Below are 20350 nucleotides of genomic sequence, written 5' to 3' on the forward strand. Positions count from 1 at the left end.
CTCTGCTGCTGGTGTCTCCACAGGGTGCAACGCCAGGCAATGATCACTAGCTCAGAGGCAGACGTCTTAAAAGGTAGACCCCACATGTAGCCATACAGATCCCAACCCACGCTGGGACAAGCACCCCAATCCCATGTTGGACACACCAACAAATGGCTGCAAGAGAGCAGGATGCTTTGGTACATGTAGGCTACTGGGTAGAAACCTCCAGCTGAACTATGAGGGACCCTATTTCTCCATCCCAATACATTGCATCTCCATCCCAATACGATACTTCCTACTTGAGGTACTTATGGCTTATGAGTTTGTCCCAGCCACATCTCTCTGTGAAGGGCATCCCAACCTCCAGGGGACCATCCCTGGCAACACATGCGGAGGATGGCCACTATCTCATGGGCAATGCTGTCTCCTATGATGTGTGGGTTGGATCTGCTCAGGGTGAAGAGCCTGAAACTGGAATTTTTGCTGGGGAAAAGCGTGAGCAGTTGATGTATGAGATGAATTGTTTCACAAGTCTGGCTTGAACAGCTCTGGAAGGTGCAGAAGTAATATATCATTAACCCCAGGAAAACGTCAAGCTGCCAGAGCTTGCAGCTGCCCATTAAGTGTTGACGGGCAAGGACGTACCGCCTTCCTGCACGACTTTCTTGCCTGTGTTTTCCATTTTTCCACCAAACAAAGCTGACCCTCCCCCTCAGATGGAGACCTGAGGAGGAGCGAGGAGAGTGCTGAGCACCCATTTTGGGGCCAAAGTGGGAGCAAAAGCTGCGGATACCACGGTCCCAAAGCAGGTGGTGGAACATGGCATCCCCACAAGGCCAGGTTCATCCCCACATCCCAGGCTGCCACGGGTGGCTGTGCATTGCCCTCCGCGGGACCGTTGCCGTCCTGCAAGCCAAGCGTGTCTGTGCACCCTCCGCCTCAGCTCCGGGCATGAAACAGGCTTTTCCTGCTGCGCTTCTGCCCCGGAAATCCCAGAGAGAGGTTTCATAGTGTCCTGCACAAAAAACATCTGGTTTGGACTAGGGAAGAAGCAACCCCCTCGCCCCATAGGGGTATCCTCAGGGATGTTTGAGAATTAAACACCTTTTCACCCCGCATGAGCATCACCTGCTGCCCTCCCGCAGTGAGGCTGGACCCTTTACCCACCCGACTGCTTCGGGGCACCAGGATGGGAGTGTGGGGACGTATTCACCACACTTTCTGCTTGCAAAACACACCAGGGCATTGGTGGATTGCAAGCCCAGCACCCCTTGTCCTGTCGTTCCCAGTGCTCCCCGGACGGGCATCTGGGTCCAACCCCTTGCCCTCCCACCTCCACCTTCTGCTCTGGTCCTGGCCAGCAAGCCAGATCTGCAACCTCTCACTTGGATGAGGAGCTGGATGCAATTTCAGGCCTCTTCCCCCTCGCGGCGTGTCTTAAGCTATGAGTAAGACCTAAATTACAACCGGACAGCTGTCCCTGGCCAAGAACCGCCAAGATTTGGGGAGGCACCTATTAAAGGCAGTGGAGTCCAACAAGTATAACGTGTGCATCAACGAAAGGGCCAGCCCGTCGCAGGCGTCAAATGGGATCAGAGGGGTTTCTCATCGACACCATCAGTGACTTGCTGCACCCTCCGCAGTGCAAAGCAACCCTTTGGGGCAAAGTTATTCCTGAGGATGAGGCTGCTTTATTCCTTAAATAAGACATATTTTCCTGGTTGGTTTGGCTCTTACAGAAGAGTGAATGATGGCCTGGTGAAGCATCAGACCTTCCCTGGACCCCACCACCATTCTCCTCCCAAATGCTTGATCCACGCAACTAGTAGAGCCATCAGTATTAAAAACAACCAGCATCCAAGCACTGTGGGTTTTTGCATCATTTTCAACTAAGCTGTCTCCCTCACCCCATTAACTGGGATGGGTGGCCTCAGCCCCTGCCTCGGAGGAGGCGCGGGTCCCTCCTCTCCTGCAGGGTTTTGGTGGGATGGCAGGAGGTGGCACGGGGCCGGCTGTGCTGGGGGGAGCCAAGGAAAACGTTCCCCAGGTGCCAGCAAGGTGGCTTGCAGCCCAGGCAAAGCTTCCCACTCATCCCGCACATTCGGCAACATCCCATGCTGATTCACTTCACAGAATTTACTTTTACCCTGCTAAATGCCACTAAACCTTCAAATTAATCCTCCCATTACGGGACTTCCTTTGATGTCAAAGGGGGAATTTTTTTTGATGGCAAAGGGGGATTTTTCCCCCCTGGTGTAATTATTCCTTTTTTTTCTTCCCCCCTTTTTTAGGCACAAGAGATTCCTGCCAGATGCATGACTTGTGGAGGCAGCTCCCACACAAGGTATTTATATATTTATATGTATATGATGGGAATGCAGTATTGAAAGACCTGAAGTTTCAGGCTGAAGATAAGGGGAATTTCCCATTTCCTATTTGCTTCAGGAAGTTGCCTGAGAAGAGTTTGCAGCAGTACTGGGACCAAAAAGCTGCAAGATATGGCACTGGAAAGTAGCTCTTTAAAATAAATGGGAAAATATCTGCTATTTAACGCTATCACTGAGCAAGTCCGAACGCCTGGGAATTATCTCTGTCACTGCTAAAATTATGGGGATGGGTAAAGCAGATCCACCCCAGCCCTGCATGCATTTCCCATTCGGTGTCTTGGGTGCTACTGGGACCGCTGGGCAGAACGTCCCAGCATGGGGCCAGAATCACTGGATAATGCTCAGGAAGCTGGCAACTGCGGGCAGTCCTAAGGGAGGTTTCTGTAGTAGCATGTAACGATGGAACAGGCAGGTTTATTCAGAGTTCCAATAAGTTTTTATGAATTTCTAGGAAAAAGGGGATACAATCACAGAACTCTTTACTGAAAATGTTGTGAAATAGCCTATATCATTCAACGGCGAAGTCTGTTCCTGCTAATAATTAATTGCACAGGGACCGTAGGCTCCTCTCCCAGCATAACACAGGGGCTCTCTTGGGAATGGAAAATGAGCCCTGGGAGGCATCACCCAGCCATGCCCCAGTAGCTCAGGTCTGCGTGACTCCTTGCCTGGTGATCCCCTGCTGTCCTGGGGGGGCCGACCGACCCCCTGGTGCCTCCCGCCGCTGTGCCGCGGCTTCAATCCTCTCCCGGAGTGCCTGTGCCCAGTCCTGCCCCCTCTCCAGGGGAGTGGACCTGGTCTCCATCGCTGTTAAGGCAGTGATTTCAGGGGGGAGCTGGGGAACCAGGCCAGCTCGGAGGAGGGCATCCTGAAATTTGGCTGCGGAGGCTGGAGCTAAGCAACACCGGGGCGTGCTGAAATGGAAAGAAAAGCAAGAAAACTTTTGACGTAAGCAAGCCCTGAGCTGGAGATGCTGCAGGAGCACGGGGGAAGTGATGCTGTGGTCCCCAACCCTCCTGAGCACGGCTGTCCTTACCTGTCTGGCTGCGAGTAGTGGTAGTGAGCAGCCACGGCGGAGTGGGGGCACAGCAGGTAGCGGTTTTCCTCCCAGCAGCGCTGCATGGCTCGCACAATATCCTCGTCAGAGGCCGAGCAGGAGCGCAGGGTCTCGGAGAGCTGCAGCCCCGGGGGAAATGGGAAGGTTTGCCCAGGGTGTCTCCACCCCACGCGTTCCCAGAGGCCTTGGGCTACGGGCACTCAGCAAAGCAGTTGGAAACAGGGAGGCTGGAGGATGGAGTTCCCCAGGGACTGGAGGAAGAAGGGTGGCTGCTGTGGCTGGGGGACACTGTTGGAAAGGCCGTGGGCCCAGGGTGGGTGTGAGCAAGGGGTTTCCATCCCCAGGTGCTGGAAGCGTGGGTGGAGAAGAGCTGGGACTCAGCTCTGCACTGCTATTTGCATGCTCCAAGGGAGTTTCAGAGGGCTTGTAAAACCCACCTCGGTGTAATAACTCTTCTTTCCTTTAATAATGCAATTTTTCAGTATTTATTTTGCTACTGTGCAAGCAGGAGCAAGTGCCACACAAAGGATTCTCCGTGGGGGACAGCTTGTGTTGGATGGGAAGAGGCAGGACTTTCCATCTGGCCCAAAGAGCCCCACAACTCAAATGTTTGGTTTTCTTTTGGATTTCTCTCTGCTTTGTGCTCATGCTCCCATTTGCCACAACACCGAGGCCGAGTTGCAGCCCCAAACCCAGCAGATGCGCTCCCAAGAGCCACGCTCGGCTTGCGCCGGCACTCGCTGCACGATGCCTGGGTGCAAGGCCAATGCCGGCACTGGAGTGGCCAAGGAAGGGGTGGCGGCATATTCTACTTAAATAACTGTAGGTAGTTTTTAATTAGTTTTACAAAGAAGAAAGAGATTTCTTAAAAAAAAAAAATTAAAAAGGAGTTTTTAACATCTTCATGCACACACACTGATATAAAACTCCTCTGGCCTCACGCCTAAGTTTTTGGTTGTAAACTTCCCACTATGATTTTTTTTTATTCTGAAAATTAGTTGAAAACAAGGGGTAGTGGCAAATCTCCTTACACATACACACACACGGAGACATGGTGCCGCGTGTGTGAGGAACTGACCTTTCTGTGCAAATCCTCCGGCAGCTTAAGGCTTTTCGACACACTGAATCGCTCCATCAGCGCTTTCATCAGGCTGCTGTCGGAGCCTGAGAGCAGCCAGAGGATCCTCTCCATGTTGTAAGGCTCCTGGGATAACAAGACAAAAGGTGAGCAGCGGAAATTCGAGCATCTGTCTTTCGGGGGAGAGGACCTGTGTGGATTCTCTGATGTCTAATTAGGGTTGAGGTCCTACTTGGTGGAAGCCAGGGTGGGCTTTGTGTCTTCCCCCTGCATACCTACATGCCAAGACAAGTCTTTGGGAACACGATGTCCTTCAGACCTCTGACCTGTCAGAGCAGTCTGGCAGTGACCATCAGATTAAAAAAAAACTAATGAAGGGATGACTGATAAATCGATGGTGTGACCACAACTGTACAATCACCTTGAGGAACCCAGGCTAATAACATGCTATGTGTTTGAGAACCAGAAATATCCAGCTGTTTACTCAGTGTTGCAGATGCTGCTGTGAGTCACCCAGTTCCCGCGTGAGTTAATGAGACACCCAGCTCCCTGCAGGGCTGACCGATAATCTTTATGAACATATAAGGCACATATAGGGCCTGACTGGCCTGTATGGCTATGTGGCAATCGCTGTTGCAACACTGCAGCAAAACTCAGTGCAAGACCATACAGGAGGGTCCCAAACCAATTTCACTGCTCACTGTCTCATTCCTGCATGCTCACAATCACCAAGAAACATTCATCCAGGTGGTTTGGCCAAGATACCTTGTAGGGACAGAGAGGACAAGGGGCACCAACTACCAAGTCCTCTTCACATCTCCTGGTTCAAGTGCTGGTTTTGGTTGAGCTCTATATACCTTTTAGCAGCTGACAGTGCCTGTGACCTTTTGTCTCTTCATTCTGTCCTACCTTGACGAGTCATCAGGACTTACTCAGCCTTTCGTGTCTTTATCTGGGTGGCTTATGGCCCCAGTCCTGTTCTTCATCTTCCCACCATCATCTCCCAGAGCCTCCAGCCTGTAATCTTCAGTCTAGTCTGGGTGTAGCCTGCCCTTTGCTTTAGGCTGTCCGCTGTTTTAGGCTGTCCTCTGCTTCCCAACCCAGCTGTCCTGAGAAGCTTCATGTCAGCTTGCCTGGACTTCGATGACAAGCTACTGGAGGTGCCTCCAGGACCATCCCCCTGACACCCCTTCTCCTGTCCTTCCTTCTGCTGCTCCCATGTCCAGAGCTTCCCCTTCACCCTCCATTTGTACCAGCCTTACGGTTTCCACTACAGATCACTACATTGACACCAGTAAGTCAAACTAGGCCATGACACTGGTGCAAGCACTGGCCTTGCCATTTAAGTTATTAGCCAGCTCTCTGTTGTGGTTTTGTCCCATGCCACTAATGTTGCCCAGGAGAACATTTGGGCCCAGTTTGGAGGACAGGTCATGCTGGTGACTGTTCCCAAGGAAAGTTTTGGCATGTGAGCATGAGCTGCATGGTACTTCCTAACCTAGACTTTCTGCTTCACCTTCAACTCTTCAGTTAGTGTCTAACTGGAAAGTTTTCTCTGCTTTAGCATAGTCTGCAGAAGAGGCAATCTAGAGAGGTTGTGCACTCGCTTTCCAACACCTGACTGGACAAAGCCCTGAGCAACCCAGTCTGACCTCAGGACTGACCCTGCTTTGAGCAGGTCCTAACTAGAGACCTCCTGAATTCCCCTCCAGCATGAATGATCTGTTAAGCTATGGAAATATTTGCATGGATGCTTCAGATATGAGCTGAACGATGATGTCCCATGCAGCCGTGGAGAGGGATGTGCAGAGGGATGCACCCATCCAGGTCCTTGGGAATCTCTGGACATGACCTCGCCTGGCTGCCTTCTCTCATGATCCCAAAGTCTGGCACATGCTTAGGTGCCTCAGCAGATCAGTGGTACTGAACGGACATGGGCCAAGAGAGGAGCCCAGCTACCCTTTGAGCTCTGAGGAGCCCCACAAATTCATGCCTTGGGAGGAAAGTCAAGCTGCAGACCACAGCAACCTGTTGATAAGGGCATAATGTCCTCCCAATGTGTTTGAACAGCTTTTGGAAAATCCATGTAGCTTAAGGCCACAATGATACAACACCAAGGGTTTCACACTTTGGTCTCTTGTTTGGAAGCAGATCCAATCCCTGTGGATCACAGGGTAGGTATGAAATGGGAGGTATTTGTTTCCAGGTGCTTGGTTTCTGAACGTCCATGACTTTTCATTTCTGAGGCCTTTACCTGCCTGCTGAGACTTGTTTTGCTCTGAGCAAGCTGCAGATGGCCATTAGATGAGGCATTTCTTCTGGGCTTCCCTACCTTCTTCCTGGTCTCTTCTCTTGCTCTTGGTGAGCCTTTCAGAAGCATCAACAAAGCCCTTGACACATGATGAGATTTATCATTTTCTAAGCGTCACATTTTGAGAAAATGTCCCTCTTTTGATAACCTTGCACATAATGAAACCCCAGAAACCCAGCATTTAACAATGAAGACTACAAAATCAAGCCCTAAAAAGTGAGGAAGAAGGTGTTTGGTCTATCTCAGCTCAACAGTCTGCAGCATAAATGCTCAATATGAGTCACAGCTCTTAATGTATTGCTGAGAGGCATTGCCAGTGGCAGAATTATGCTCTCTTAAACCAGGTAGAACACCTGGGAAACACAAGGGAAAAAAATAAAAAAGTATATAATATTTGGTATTTTCCCATTTTGGCCAATTCATTACGTACCTGAATATCCATTGCTGATGCTAATGTAGCCTTCATGCTCTCTGACAGTGAGAAATCTCCATGTTGAACAGTCCTATGAATTATGTCATTGCTGTTAACCACGGCAACAAGTCGAATCGGGAGACCCATTTTCTGGGCAATACAGCCAGCTAAAAAAAGTGAAAAAATACATGCATGTTGATGAAGAAACATTCAAAGGATATTTAGCAAAGAAGTCAATTGATTAAGCATGTAGTTCAGAAGCAGACACAAATGACGTTACCTAATGGATTCTAAGATATCTGTCTTGAATGTTTTGGTAGAGCACCAGATTATAAAATCCAGGCATGCAATGCTCCACTTGCCATCCACACTGACTCTTGGACATCTCCACGTTTAAAGATGGATGGGCAGGGGATGAGAGGTCAGATAGCTGCTGTTTAAGCAAGAGAGATGAAGCTTTTGGGCTCTTGCAGCTTGTTAATGCTGCCTCAGATGGGCAGCCTGAAAATACAGTGAATGCAGTTGAGTGTGTTGAGTCCTTTATTGCTTTCATAAAATGGTTGTATGCCTATTTTGGGATGGAGGCAATCAAGAACTCACATTTAGAAGGCCAGATTACGCAATTAAGACTGGTTCTCTTGACTGCACCCTACCATGCAAACCAGAATAGGACCAGGCAGGACTCCACACCTCTGTTATTGTCTCACTTAGGAAATCAGAGCCATGGTATTTTCCCTCTTTTCTGGATCAAACACATTCTGTCCTCTTCTAATGTGCCCATCCTCAAGATAGCTACAGTCATCATCAAGGGGTGGTTTGGGATTTTCTGCACCTTGCATCAGTGACACCTAAATGAGTAATAACCACACATGAGTAATAAAATATAAGTGGTTCTGAAGAAATCCTGCCAGAGAGTGGGTGTTTTAATAAATAGCAATACCCGGCATCTGCAAAGTGCTTTTAGTCCATAGGTCACAACACTCTCTCTCTTTCATATCTAACCTATCTTTTTTCCCTTCACCTGTGATATTTCCTCCTCCTCCTGTTGGCACAACAATTTCCACCACTGGCAGCGGGGTGGCATCCAGGGACGGGACACACTGAAAGTAAGCGTAGAAGTGGTGAGCAATCTGCACCATAATCCTAGACCAATTGACCGAATTCAAGCTCATCAGATTGTGTTTTCTGGCAAAATCGACATCAGCGAACAGTTCCTTGATCGGCTCATCGATTTCATCACTGTTCCCATGAGCTGTCAAAAGGAGAAAGGGAAGATTAGATCTGCCAACATCAGCGCATCAGGCACAAGGTATTTCTGCTCAGAAATAGGGTCAGTCTCAAGCCCTGGGGTTTGCTGTGGCCAGGGGTGTCCTGAGCTGCCCGTCTGCCTCGGGGGCTGTACAAGCCAGGGGTGAGTAGCACCATGTGGATGCCGGGTGGTTTCTGCAGACATCGCACCCTGCGCTCTTGCTTGCACCAAGGATATATTTCCCAGGAAGACAAATGCCTGCATCCCCTGTGAGATGCCAAGGTGAGACCTGGCTGAGCAGAGGAGTCCATGGGACAGCTCAAGAACCCCGTGGTGATCCCCACCATGGGGATGGCACAGAGGGAGGGAATGGACCACCCTTGAAGGTGGATGGACAGAGGAAAGGGGTCACTCCGGATGCTTTCAGTGCCAAGAAATGGTGCTGAATTCAGTGCAGCTAAACACCAACCACCTGCATGGAGGTAGCTCTGATCTGTGGGCAGGTGAAAAGGAGGCCTTGAACCATGTTTCACCAAAGAGGGGACATCTGCTATAGGCTTCTGTTAGCCAGACATCTGGGCATGGTGGCCATGATAACAATAACCCAGATGGCTACAGCTGCTAAAGCAGCAGAATCCTGAGATTTTTAGGGTTATGGCTTTGACACAGAAGGGCCATAGAGTGGACAGTCCAACAGTAATGCCAACCAGCAAAGACGTGGACGTTGTCTTCAATGACGGTGGTCATCTGAAGTTCCTGTATCTGGGTGCAGAACCCCTTGGGCAGGAGAACAAAGATGTCCATGTTCTTCTGCCCCCTCACACTCTCAATGGCTGAGCTCCCCGTGTCCCCTGAAGTCCCTGTTTCAAAGTGAGGGAGAACCAAGAAAAGGAAAAAATTGATGTGTCAGTCAAACCTGCACGACTGCACTTTAAGAAAAAGATGCAGAAATGTTCCATGAGGTGTTTTTGGCTAGAGCAGCCACACTGGCATTGCCCAGAGATCACTCACCAGCCACCCACGAGGCAATACCACCCCAGGAAATCTATGGGGAGGGCCGTGGGATGATGGCTCTCAAGGTAAAAACCTGCCCAGAAGTTCTACCTCCCACAAAGAGGCATACTCACCCACCAGAATAGTGACATGCTTCTGCTTTTTCTCCAAGAAGTATTGTAAAAACTGCCCCGTGCAGGACAAGGACAGATCCTTAAAAGCATAAGTAACCCCGTGCCACAGCTCCAAAACATTCAGCCCGTCTTTGAGCTTGGACAGATGGATGACGTCCTTGTGTCTGAACCTGCTGAAGGCCCTGTCGATCAGGTCTAGAGGGAAAATGGTTAAAGGAGTTGTTAGACTGGGTAAAGGAGTATTTTTCTGACCCATGGCCCCCTGCATCTGTGCTCTTCATGGTCCTGGAAAGCTTTCTGCACAACCAAAGACTCACAGTTGCTGGAGAGGCGACAGATATTTAACAAGTTATTCTTAGTTATTAGGAGTAAACCAGCTTGCTTTATTGTCTTCTATAGCTCTATGGTGAGAGACCCCAGGGGACACCTGACACTATCAGAGCAAAGTGTCTTAAAATACAAAATAGAGGAAACTCAAATTTTATCATAACACACTGTTGAGATAGAGGTTGTAGCTGCCCTCTGGTGGAGGCTATAGCTGTTAAATGTTAAAAACATTAAAATTTGGATCTCAATGAGAGTGTGGAACAGCAGAAAGCCCTGGTGGGAGGGCAGGTCTGGGGCAGTGAGCAGGACCACAGCATCCGCCAGTGCTATTGCCGTCACCAGAATCCCTATTTGCACGCAGGGGACACCTTTTCCAGAAGGTAACAAGCCCCAGCAAAGTGACAGAGTAGAAGAGGGTACAGAAAGGAGCGGGCAATGGTGCAACAGGTTCTGTCCTCTGGGGCCTGAGAAGGGGATAGGGTGAAGGCTGACAGATGCATCTGAACACCCCAAAATCCTCATGCACATCCCTGCGAGCAGCTCCCTGCATGGCTGAGGCTCACCATTGAGTGTGCTCCGCGGGACCAGCTCGGCCGTGATGAAGAGGGAGCACAGCTCCTTCACCAGGTCCCGGTAGGAGAGGCAGCTCCACCTCCTCAGGGTGTCCCCGTCCAGCGAGGGGATGTGCCGGGGCATGAAGAGGCCCCCGTCGGGTGCGTAGCCGGAGAAGAGGGCTCCCTCGAAGTCGACGGCCCCTGTGCTGCCCCGTGTACTGATGTACTCCATTGGGTCCTGGGGAGGCACCGCAGTCATTGCCAGGGTCCCAGAGCATCCCCCACACCGGGAACAGTCCTGCGTCCCAAGCTGACTCCCCCCAAAAATTCCCATGTGGACAAAGAGCGCCCCTCAGGGAAGAAAATGCCTCTTCCCCTAAAAATATGTCACACCATGGTGAACTAGAGCAGACAGAGACAAGGGAAGGCACACGGGGTTTTGCAGGCGGTGGAAACGCTGCCTGAGATTTGCACGGAGGTGGCTGGAGCCTCCTCATCCCGCTTTCCCTGTGCCTTTGCCACCCTGCCCCAGAGACACTTCCCAGCCTGAGCAAAAGCCCTGACAGCGCAGAAGTCACTGTGCGGGCACGTCATGTCCCCTGCAGGCTGTCTGCAAAAGCTGGAGTTCTAAAATTAAAAAAAAAAAAAAAGGAAGGAAATCACTATGTTTTCAGAGCAGGCTGCTTTTGTTCAAAGGGGTTAAACTAAGGACGGGATTTAACTCGGCGTAGGACGGGCTGAGCTAAACCCGCCGGATTCATGCAAATCCCACCCAGCAGCCGCGGGCGCTGCTGGGAGCGTCACCCTCTCTCCCCAATCCCGTGAACCCCTGCAGCCATTCCCACCTGGAGCACTCTGGCCAGCTGTGAGCCCCTCGGCACGGCACGGCACGGCACGGCTGCAGGCCGCTTGACCCCACGCAGAGGCAGGAAAGCGGCCGAAGCAACTCGTCGTCACCACCGCTTGCAACCCAGCCACCCTTTGCACTTGTGCTCACGGAAAACTTCTCCCCGTTGCAACTCGCCAAGGTTCCCCTCGCCGCCGCGCAGCCGGCGGACGTGGCTGCCCTGCACCCAGCCTGGGAATGGGAATATGTGGGAAAAATGGAGCCGAACTGCTCTTGGTGGCACCGGGCATCGGGGCAAGGTGCAGTAGGCACGAGCTGCAGCTGGGGAGAAATCTGGTTAAATATTAGGAGATAGATTTTAACTGTGAGGGTGATCAAGCATGGGGCATGGAGAGCTTGTTGTCTCCAGTATAACCCCGGAGAAACTCTAAATTCAACTGAGGAATCACTGAGCCACCTGATTTAACTGTGACATTAGATTTAAACTTGAGATTGAACCTGCTTAAAGCAGGATTTGGGTCAGAAGCCTCCAGAGGTCCCTTCCAACCAAAATCAGTCTGTAATTCAGCTGTGCAAAGCCAAGTGTTCAGCCTGGAAGGCTGGGTCGCCGTAACAGCCCCGTCCCACCAGTGGGGAAACTGAGGCACAGGAGGGAGAGGGGACATGTGCAGGGCTGTGCAAAAAATACTCAGTTCTCCTTTGCGGGGAAGGGCTGTGCATCTCTTTTCTTACTTTTTAGTTTAACAGATTTTTTGAAGGGCAAGGTCAGCACAGGACTGATGGCTGCGTGGACCCGTGATGCAGCTGGACCAGTGTGCTGCTGGAGCGTGCGTGGGGACTTCAGCCCAGCAAGGCAAGGTGCAGAGGTACAAAGGATGGCTGATAACAGCCAGAGGTGAGTCAGAAGCCCACGTCTGCGGTAAGGGACACATCGCCTCGCCAAAGCATCGGAGTCCGACCCAACACACGTTGCCTCTCTAACTCTCTGATGAGCCATGAGAAAAGTCTCCAGCAGAGAGTGGTCCAGCCCTTGCCCTGAGCACCGATGTGGAAATAGGCTTTTCTACACCCAGCACCCAAAAAGGACTGTTTCTGCAAGTTCCTCAAAGGGAGGTAGAAGCTAAAGTTCAGACTCTGGGCAAAGTTTCCCGTGACGGCGTTGCTCATGGTCAAAGAGGGCAGCTGTAGCAGAGCAGGAAGCAAATAGCAGCTTTTTAATAATATACCTGAGCTTACCCAATGGGCCAGAGCAACATTAACAGTCTCCATTTTCTCCCTACGTCTAGGAAATCAGATAGATAGGGAGCTACTTACTTATAATTATTAAAATTTTATCACCCAACCAGCCCGCATCTTCCCACCGTAGGGAGATCTCTGCGCCCAACACTTCTCATCGCATTGCAAAGATGAAGCCTGAGCCACCCAAACCTGCCATGGCACCAGGGTCCTCCCCTGTACGTCGCGGCACATCGATGTGTTGACCCTGTGATGGCGGGGGGGAGGAGGTGTCCATCCCCATCCCAAATGTGCCCCCAGGTACTTTTAACGTGCACATTAGCTGTGTGAGATAATTTCAATGATTCATCTAAATTTTTTGGTTTTTTCAGGTGAAGAGCTTACAGTGAGATAGACGGTCCTTTCAGCATTACGTCCCTCAGGTGTGCATGCAGGAACACCGCCAAAAAAAAAAGGGATATACCAACATACTCACTATTCTGCACTTGGAGACAGAAATAGCAGCAAGGCTGTTGCCACAGATTTATCTGTGCCCTGGGCCTGTCAGCGCTGATAGCCCTCGCTAATGAGATCATCGGTTAATGCTGTGATGGCAGGGGTTGCTCATGTGGCAGCCACAGGTGAGCACAGAGCACAAGGGAAGCACCTGGGACACGCACCGGGACAACAGTGGCATTTATTGGGAGGGCTTTTTCCACGCTTGGCCCTGGAAGCTCCATGCATTCATACTTAAAGCGCCATTTCTTTAATAGTATTTTGAATTTCAAAAGAAAGGAGGGGAAATTTGTGCCTGTGCTGCAGCACATCAGCCCACCAGGGCTCATCCACTGCAGCAACAAACCAAGAGCTGGAAAACGTAACAGCTTTTGATGAACCTGGTCTTGCCCGGTGCCTCCCTATTCCTGCTGGGATTTGCATTTCTACTTTGGACCTTGTCTGTTCTGAGCAGTTCATGATCTTTACTGTGAGGGTGGTGAGGCACTGGCACAGGTTGCCCAGGGAAGTTGTGAATGCCCCATCCCTGGAAGTGTTCAAGGCCAGGCTGGATGGGGCTTTGAGCAGCCTGGTCTAGTGGGAGGTGTCCCTGCCCATGGCAGAGGGGTTGGAACTAGATGGTCTTTAAGGTCCCTTCCAACCTGAACCATTCTGTGATTCTGTGTGGCTCACCTGTCAGAAAACAGCTAAGGCTGCTATCAGACTTTCCCAACTTTTTTTCATACTGCATTGGTTTTCATCCCTCCAGACAGAATTTCCTCAGCCTCTCCACCAGTGATATCCCAAAGCATGGTGAAGAAGGGCACATACAGGGGCAAGAAGCAAATGCTTTTCCTGCACCAGTCCCCCAAAATTTCAGGTCTCCCCCCAGAGCGTTGCCGCACCCGAAGGAAAGCACTGCAGCCCTCCCAGCTTCGTGTTTGCGGAGCAGCTTTCTATCGCCCCCACCAATGGGCGCCTCTATATGTCCCAAGCACAAGCAAGGCGTTGGGTTTGGCTCCCCTTTCCATACCCCCCGCAGAACATCCCCAGGCCGTGCCAGAGCCACCAGTGAATGTCACTAGATGGCAGCAATGCCTTGCATCCAGGGAGGAGATGCACGAACGCAGCCTGGGGGGAGCCTTGCTCTGCTTGCACACAGCTTTTCCCACCCTCATACAGGTCCCTCCGCTTTTTGGGCCACGGACACCCATCCATCCCACTAGCATTTCAAGCAACAGCCTCCAAAAAGCCCCATTTTGGAGCCGAGGAAGAGGAGGCAGGGGCAATGTCCTGCAGCAGGATGCCAGGCTATGAAGGTGGGTGGCCTGAGCCAACGCAAGGGCTCATTGAGGTAGGAAAAAGGTTGTTCATGTTCACCTCATCTTCTCCCCGGATCCATCCTAGGGTTTCATCTCCCTTCTTCCAGCCTGGTCCCTCCTTCCCTGTGGGTGTCTGGAGCCTACACCCAGGGAGAGACTGGGAAAGGGGCACATGGAAAGACCCCAACTCACAACCAGCACCAGAACGTGCCAAATTTATTTTAAAAAAAAATAATCATATAAGCCTGAAAAGCACAAAAATCTCCCCCTTGTCTCCCAGTCCTGTCTCTGCCCGTGAGCAGGCTGGTGTCTGTAAACAGTACACAAACAAAAGTTTTCAGACCTATAAGTGACACAGGCAGGTCCAGTGAGTGAGTGATAAGGATGTTTGGGGTCTTGCAATGCCACTTACTATCCTGTACGGAGTACATCCCAGTGGGAAGCATGTTGTGTCGCCCGAGAAAAAATACATAAGCTTGTCGCTGGGGGTGGATGAAGGAGTTATGTGTCCCCCTCCCCTCTGATGCACAGTAGCATAAACTTTCACAGGAAAACAGGAAAATTCCAGGTAAAAATTGTAAGGTTTTGGCCAGAAATCAAACTATTTCAGTTCTGCCTTCCTTTAGTCTGCATAAGGCGGACCCACACATCAGTGGGGTTCAGGGACCCATGGCTGGAAGGGAGCTAGGAAGTTTGCAGAGAGTGTCTGCAGCTGCACAGGGAGATGCACACCCATAATAATTCGTTTGAGGTTCATGCCAAGGATTTATAAGGCAGAAATGTACAATTGCAAATGAATTATTAAGTGCAGGAAGCTGCCCCTTTTTTACTGTGAATGTGGCTCTTCTTCCCTCTTTCTAAATCTGATACAAATTGCAGGTATCTCAGCTGACATGACGTAGGACTTCCACGTGGGTCAACATCTCTTCTCACCTACCAATGTGCACACGCATATTTTTCCATCTCTACCTCTGGTGATTTTGCAGAGCAAGGAGCTGCCAGAGCGTCGGCCCTTTCCCCACGGCTGGGTGCAACGCTCTTTCCTCAGCATGAGGTGTTTCACAACAGGCTCAAGGACATCTGTGTTGTGGTTTAGGTCTTGTAGACCAAAGTGTAAGATGCACTCATAAAGGCAGAGCACAAAGGGAGCGCGAGGATGGGATTGTGCAATGCTGGCTCCCGTGGTGGGACGTTGAAGACACTATTACCTGAAGAGGCTTGTGCAATCTGGTCCTACTACACCAAAGATTGTATTAAACACCAGGGCCAATTTTTATTTCAAAATCAGCAATCCCATAGGATACGGGTTCTATGGCCACCCACCGGGGATTTGACAAGGAAGATGGTGCGGAGGCTGAGCAGTTACAGCGTGTTTGCGTTATCAGCTTTTCCAGGTGACTTTGGGAAAATCGCTCAGTCTCCGCGCACTGCGTCATGTATAAAATGGGGATACCTGTGCTCAGGGAGGTTGCTTTGACTACAGCAAACATGGCAGCAGCACCAAGCAGTACACGAACAGAGGCAATCCTGGACTTTGTCCACGGCTTTGGCCTCGCTGGCACCGTGGTCATTTTCCCGGGAGCATTTCCCTGGCCGTGAGCCTGGTGAAAACTGAGATGCTCTCAGACCTTATGCAACCTCTCACTCTGCCCTCCTCGCGGCAGGGTCATGCCTCAGCACCAAGCACCCACTTTGTGCATCGCTCTTGTGTCATTGCTTTCCCTGGCCAAGGAGCGCCATCTGCTAAGGAAGGTTGTCTTAGGGGCTTTTGTTTGGACTTTCGTTTGTTTTAAATATAAACTGTGGTTTTACATTTGGCTCAGAGGGAGAGACAGGAACACTGGTCTTTGGCACAGCACATCTACATGTTCACTCTGGAGAAGTGAAGGTACCGGGGTGATGGTCACCCCAGAGCATGAGGCTCCGTTAGATATTACGGGTGTGGGACACCAAATCTGTTGTTTTGACAGTGTTATTACATTTATGAAAAGCCATTTCAGGGAACGGGACATTCATATAGCGCATGTGTATGGTAAGATGGGTTGTACATTAGGACTCACATGTAGGGCACGCAGACACACAGGCTCCTCCTCATCGCCTGCATGAGCCTGAGTACCTCTCCTTGACTGCAACCCACTGTGAGCAGTCATTAAGTGAGCCACCGTGCTTGATAAATCAGGATCAAGGAAAGCACGGGCCAGCTGGAGAGGTGAGCACAGGCCCAGAGCGACAGCTGGGTGTCCCCCCAGGGCTGGAGTTCACCTGACCACTTGTAGGCACTTGGAGGCTGCTGCTCTTTGCATCCCAACATACAATTCTCCACTTGGTCCAACAAAGGTTCGCTTATCTCCACTGTGTCTCAGGGGCTCTACATATGCCTGGATCAGATGGAAACATCTGCACTGCAGACGTGTGGTCGGGTGAGATGAAATACATTTGCATTGGTTAAACATTGACTGGCTCTGCCTGGGGGGACTCTTCCACACCTTTCCTACTCAAGAACATTAACTGCTAATGGCTCCACTTCTTTCTCAGCATTTTCTTTCCCTGCCCTGGCACAAACTGGCTCCATAAGCAACAAGCATCATTTTCAGCCCTTGTCCCCTGATTCCATAAGCTGGGTGGTGGAATGGAAGACAGCCTCATCCCACCAAAGGCCAAGTTGCAAGAGCAACACTTGCCCTCTGAGGGTGTGAGCAGGGGTCCATGTGCCTGGAGAGACGCAATGGCATTGCATCGCAGGTGTTTGAGGCAAGAGAGTGGGAGGTGACTGGCACAGCCAGCAGCTTTATTCCTGCAATAAGGCAAGACCCCAACAGAAAAGGCCAGCTCTTCTGTAAGTTCTGCTCCCCAGGTGATCATCGGCAAGCAAAGCTAAGGTCTCATGCTATCAGGGAAACTGCCGCCTTGCCCTTGGAGAAGCAGTACTGAGCCTTTGCTCACTTTGGGACCTTTGTAATTAGATGACAAGGGCTGAGGGCTACCCTTCGCTCGGTTTTGGCATTAATGTAAAGCTTTATCAAGTGACAGTGCTCTGTACAAGCTGCCGCTTTGGTCAGTCTTATCAAGGCTCTGATAATGGCATATCTAATCTAAACCAATATGAAGTGGCGCTTGCATGTCTACAGCTTGGAAGCTACAGCTTGGAGGCAGCCAGCCTCCGGGATATTGCCACAGCTGTTTTAAAAATAGAAAATGCTGGGAAAGGTGCCGTATTTCATCTCAATGCTGTCTTGGTAATGCAGACAATGAAAACTTGTTGAAAACCAAGAGGGACAAAGAGTTCACGGCGGCAGCAGCATCTTTTCCCATCCCATCCAAGCTTTCAAATCAATGCAGCCATGTGGCCTGCTGCAGAAACCTTTGTTCCTTAAGTTTGAAAATAATCAGATCAAAGATGTGAAAACTGGGCAGCAGACCAAGTTCCCAGGCACAGAAGAAATTTCACAGCAGGAATAGGGATGACCCAAGCACATATATGGGTTGAGACAGAGAGAAGCCCACCTGGGGATCTGTGATTGGCAAGCTTGTGATCAAGCTCCTTAAAAAAATATCTAGGGGCTTTTGGGTTGTCCAACTGGACCTTCACTGGAGAAATCCGTGACAGAATCAACAAAAGCCCTGACTTCTAGCCTTTCATGTTTCGAGTAAGAAAATCCTAGTGTGGAGCCCAGTCCCAGCTTCCCAAAAGCTTCACAAAGTCTGGGGAGTCACTGGTGGGATAGATAAGAAGAGCGAGAAGAGACAGAGGTGAGGCATTCCCAGACCTCCACAAGGCTGCCAGGTACCTTGTCCTGGGCTACAGCGAAGTGCCTCTCCCCGCACAGCGCTGTAAAGTCCTTTTCAGAGTTCAAAGCTTAAATGAAAATTTTGATTCAAACAGGAGGAGGCAGAGAAGGATTTTTGCTGCAGGAGCCCTTGGTCTCAAAACCTTGTTCCCCGCTATAAGGCCCAAATCTTAAAGAAGCAGTGCACATAGTTTTCCCAGTGCCCTGGCAGGCACTGAGTGAAAGTGGGAGCTGGGACCGGGAATTCCAGGGAAGGGTTGAGGGAAAGCGATAACAGCCTGCAACTGCTCCACGGGCGGTTACAGAGATGATGGGACCAAACTCTTCTTGGTTATGCCAGATGTTATGACATGAGACACCAGCCACAAACTGCACTTTGGGAGGTTTGGGCTGAGCACCTCTTCTTCGAGAGGTGGGTGGTGCAGACCCAGGATAGATATCCAGAGGGGCAGAGGAGGTGGTTTTTGAGATCTGGCCAAAGCCATGGCTGAGCTGATCTGGTGCTGGTGATGTTATTGCTTTGAGCAGGAGATTGAACCAGAGACCTTTAGAGGTCCCTCCCAGCTGGCTTTTCTCCAGTTCATCACCCTGGGACACAGAGCATTTGGTCACCTCTATGGCTAGGCAGAAGCTGAGGAGTTTTTCATGTCCATATCTTTGATTCAGGTGCAAAAAGCAGAAATGAGATACTTGTGTCCTTTTTTTCTGACAAGATTCTAAGGTCCTATGCTTTATTTTCAAAGCAACTTAAACATGGAACTACCTGCTGGCTTCCCACAAGAAGTAGCCTCCTCAATAATTTTTGAAAATGATCCATGCTTCTTCTCTTTCTACAAACCAGATCTATGTTTTAGGGTATGGGTTTAGTTTTAACCAAATGGTCAACTGACTCGCCCTTGTGTTAATGGAAATCAGGTGCATTTTCTTGGCCATGGAAAGTTAAAGTGATATCATGTTTTAAAAGATCGTGTATTCTGGTGCGGAGATGTAAAAGTATTCTGAACTTTGCTATTGAGATTAAGTTTATCTCACCTGGCGTTTGCTCAGCAAGCCTGGCTAGATAATAATTACCCTGGCCAAATTTCATTCAGTAAGGGTTTCTTCTTTTTTTTATAAGAACTTCTGCATTTCTTTACTAGGGGAAATAAAAGGACACAAGTCCAGCAGAATACTCGCAGACAAAACAAAGAGGTTTTATTTTTTATCATTGATCAAGAATCAGTTGGCTGCATTTCCAAACCTCCCAGCAGTGATCCATAGTTCACACTTATCCAATGCAGTGTAGCTGGGAGCACAAGTATATTATATCTATCCACAGTAAGTGAGGAGAGGAGAGGATACCTGCAGAAGACAACTTAGGTCCCAAGTGGGGTGAATTCTCTCATGAGTTGCCAATTTCTGCCAACTGCCAAGAGAGTCCTGAACAATTATATTCTCCTTTTAACATTTGGTGGGCAACATCCAGACCTTAGGAGCCTGGCCTGACCAGGGGGAGTTCTCACCCAATTTCTGGTGGTTTTCTAAGTGGCCCAGCTACTCAGATTACACATAATAACCAGCTAATAATTTGTGGGACAAAACCTGGTGGGCTTTTCTGAATCCTATCTTAGGTTCAGGTCTCATTACCTTGGTGGTTTTCTCTCCTTTCAAGCTGTCATGGGTCTCCCAGGGAGACTGTGGGCCTGGAAAGCCTGTGGTGACTGAGATGGGGGGCTTCAAGCACCTAATTTTGGATTCATCTTGGCTAATATGAAACACTTACAAATGCCCTAGTCATTTAGGCTTCTTTTGGAGAGGCTGGAGGGTGATAGGCAGCCCTAGGACACTACTCATGACGTGTTTCTCCTATTTGTCTCCTTCAGCTCATCTAGACCTCAGCTCAGATGTAGTCATGGCACTGCACATGGCTGGGGTTACTGAGAAAGGTCTTTCCCTACTGACTTAGGGGCCACCGCTTCTCCCTAGCCTGCACGTGGAAATGGATGACAACCTGGACATCCACCCCAGCAGCGGGATGTGGTCAGATGTAATGAGTCTGGGAGCGCATCTCACTGAAAAATGAATGAAAAACACAACTCCAGGCTGCTTCAATTGATGATGGTGGGGGGAAAATGAGCCATGCAGAGCTGGAGCTTTCCCATGGTGACCACCCCAGAGTGCGCTGGGATTGCTGGGCTCCAAAATGAGTTAGGTGATAGA

At 50.1% G+C, this 20350-nt stretch overlaps 1 protein-coding gene across 2 annotated transcripts; it reads right to left on the reverse strand.

Moving 5' to 3' along the window:
* Positions 1-2788: 2788 nt before the first annotated feature.
* THNSL2 (threonine synthase like 2) lies at positions 2789-11612 on the reverse strand. Of its 2 annotated transcripts, none has more exons than XM_063335964.1 (9): positions 11330-11612; positions 10494-10722; positions 9604-9798; positions 9239-9336; positions 8249-8327; positions 7246-7394; positions 4505-4630; positions 3406-3545; positions 2789-3283 (listed from the first exon to the last, which is right to left on the reverse strand). In XM_063335964.1, exons 2-9 carry the CDS (start codon positions 10714-10716, stop codon positions 3016-3018), a joined length of 1278 nt encoding a protein of 425 aa, XP_063192034.1. In that variant the 5' UTR covers positions 10717-10722; positions 11330-11612; the 3' UTR covers positions 2789-3015. The 2 variants fall into 2 exon arrangements, with proteins under 2 accessions (XP_063192034.1, XP_063192033.1); XM_063335963.1 differs by having other exon boundaries at positions 8249-8479; positions 9184-9336.
* Positions 11613-20350: the final 8738 nt, after the last annotated feature.

Source organism: Chroicocephalus ridibundus, chromosome 5, assembly GCF_963924245.1.
Source record: "Chroicocephalus ridibundus chromosome 5, bChrRid1.1, whole genome shotgun sequence".
NCBI classification, from domain to species: domain Eukaryota; kingdom Metazoa; phylum Chordata; class Aves; order Charadriiformes; family Laridae; genus Chroicocephalus; species Chroicocephalus ridibundus.

Bases quoted from the DNA above. Each gene is read 5' to 3' on its own strand.
- THNSL2 (XM_063335963.1), bottom strand. From the start codon at position 10,716: ATGGAGTACATCAGTACACGGGGCAGCACAGGGGCCGTCGACTTCGAG. The intron at 4,631-7,245 runs GTACGTAATGAA...TTGTTATCCCAG, and splicing joins CATCAGCAATGGATATTCAG to GAGCCTTACAACATGGAGAG. The intron at 3,284-3,405 runs GTAAGGACAGCC...TTTCCATTTCAG, and splicing joins CACTACTCGCAGCCAGACAG to CACGCCCCGGTGTTGCTTAG.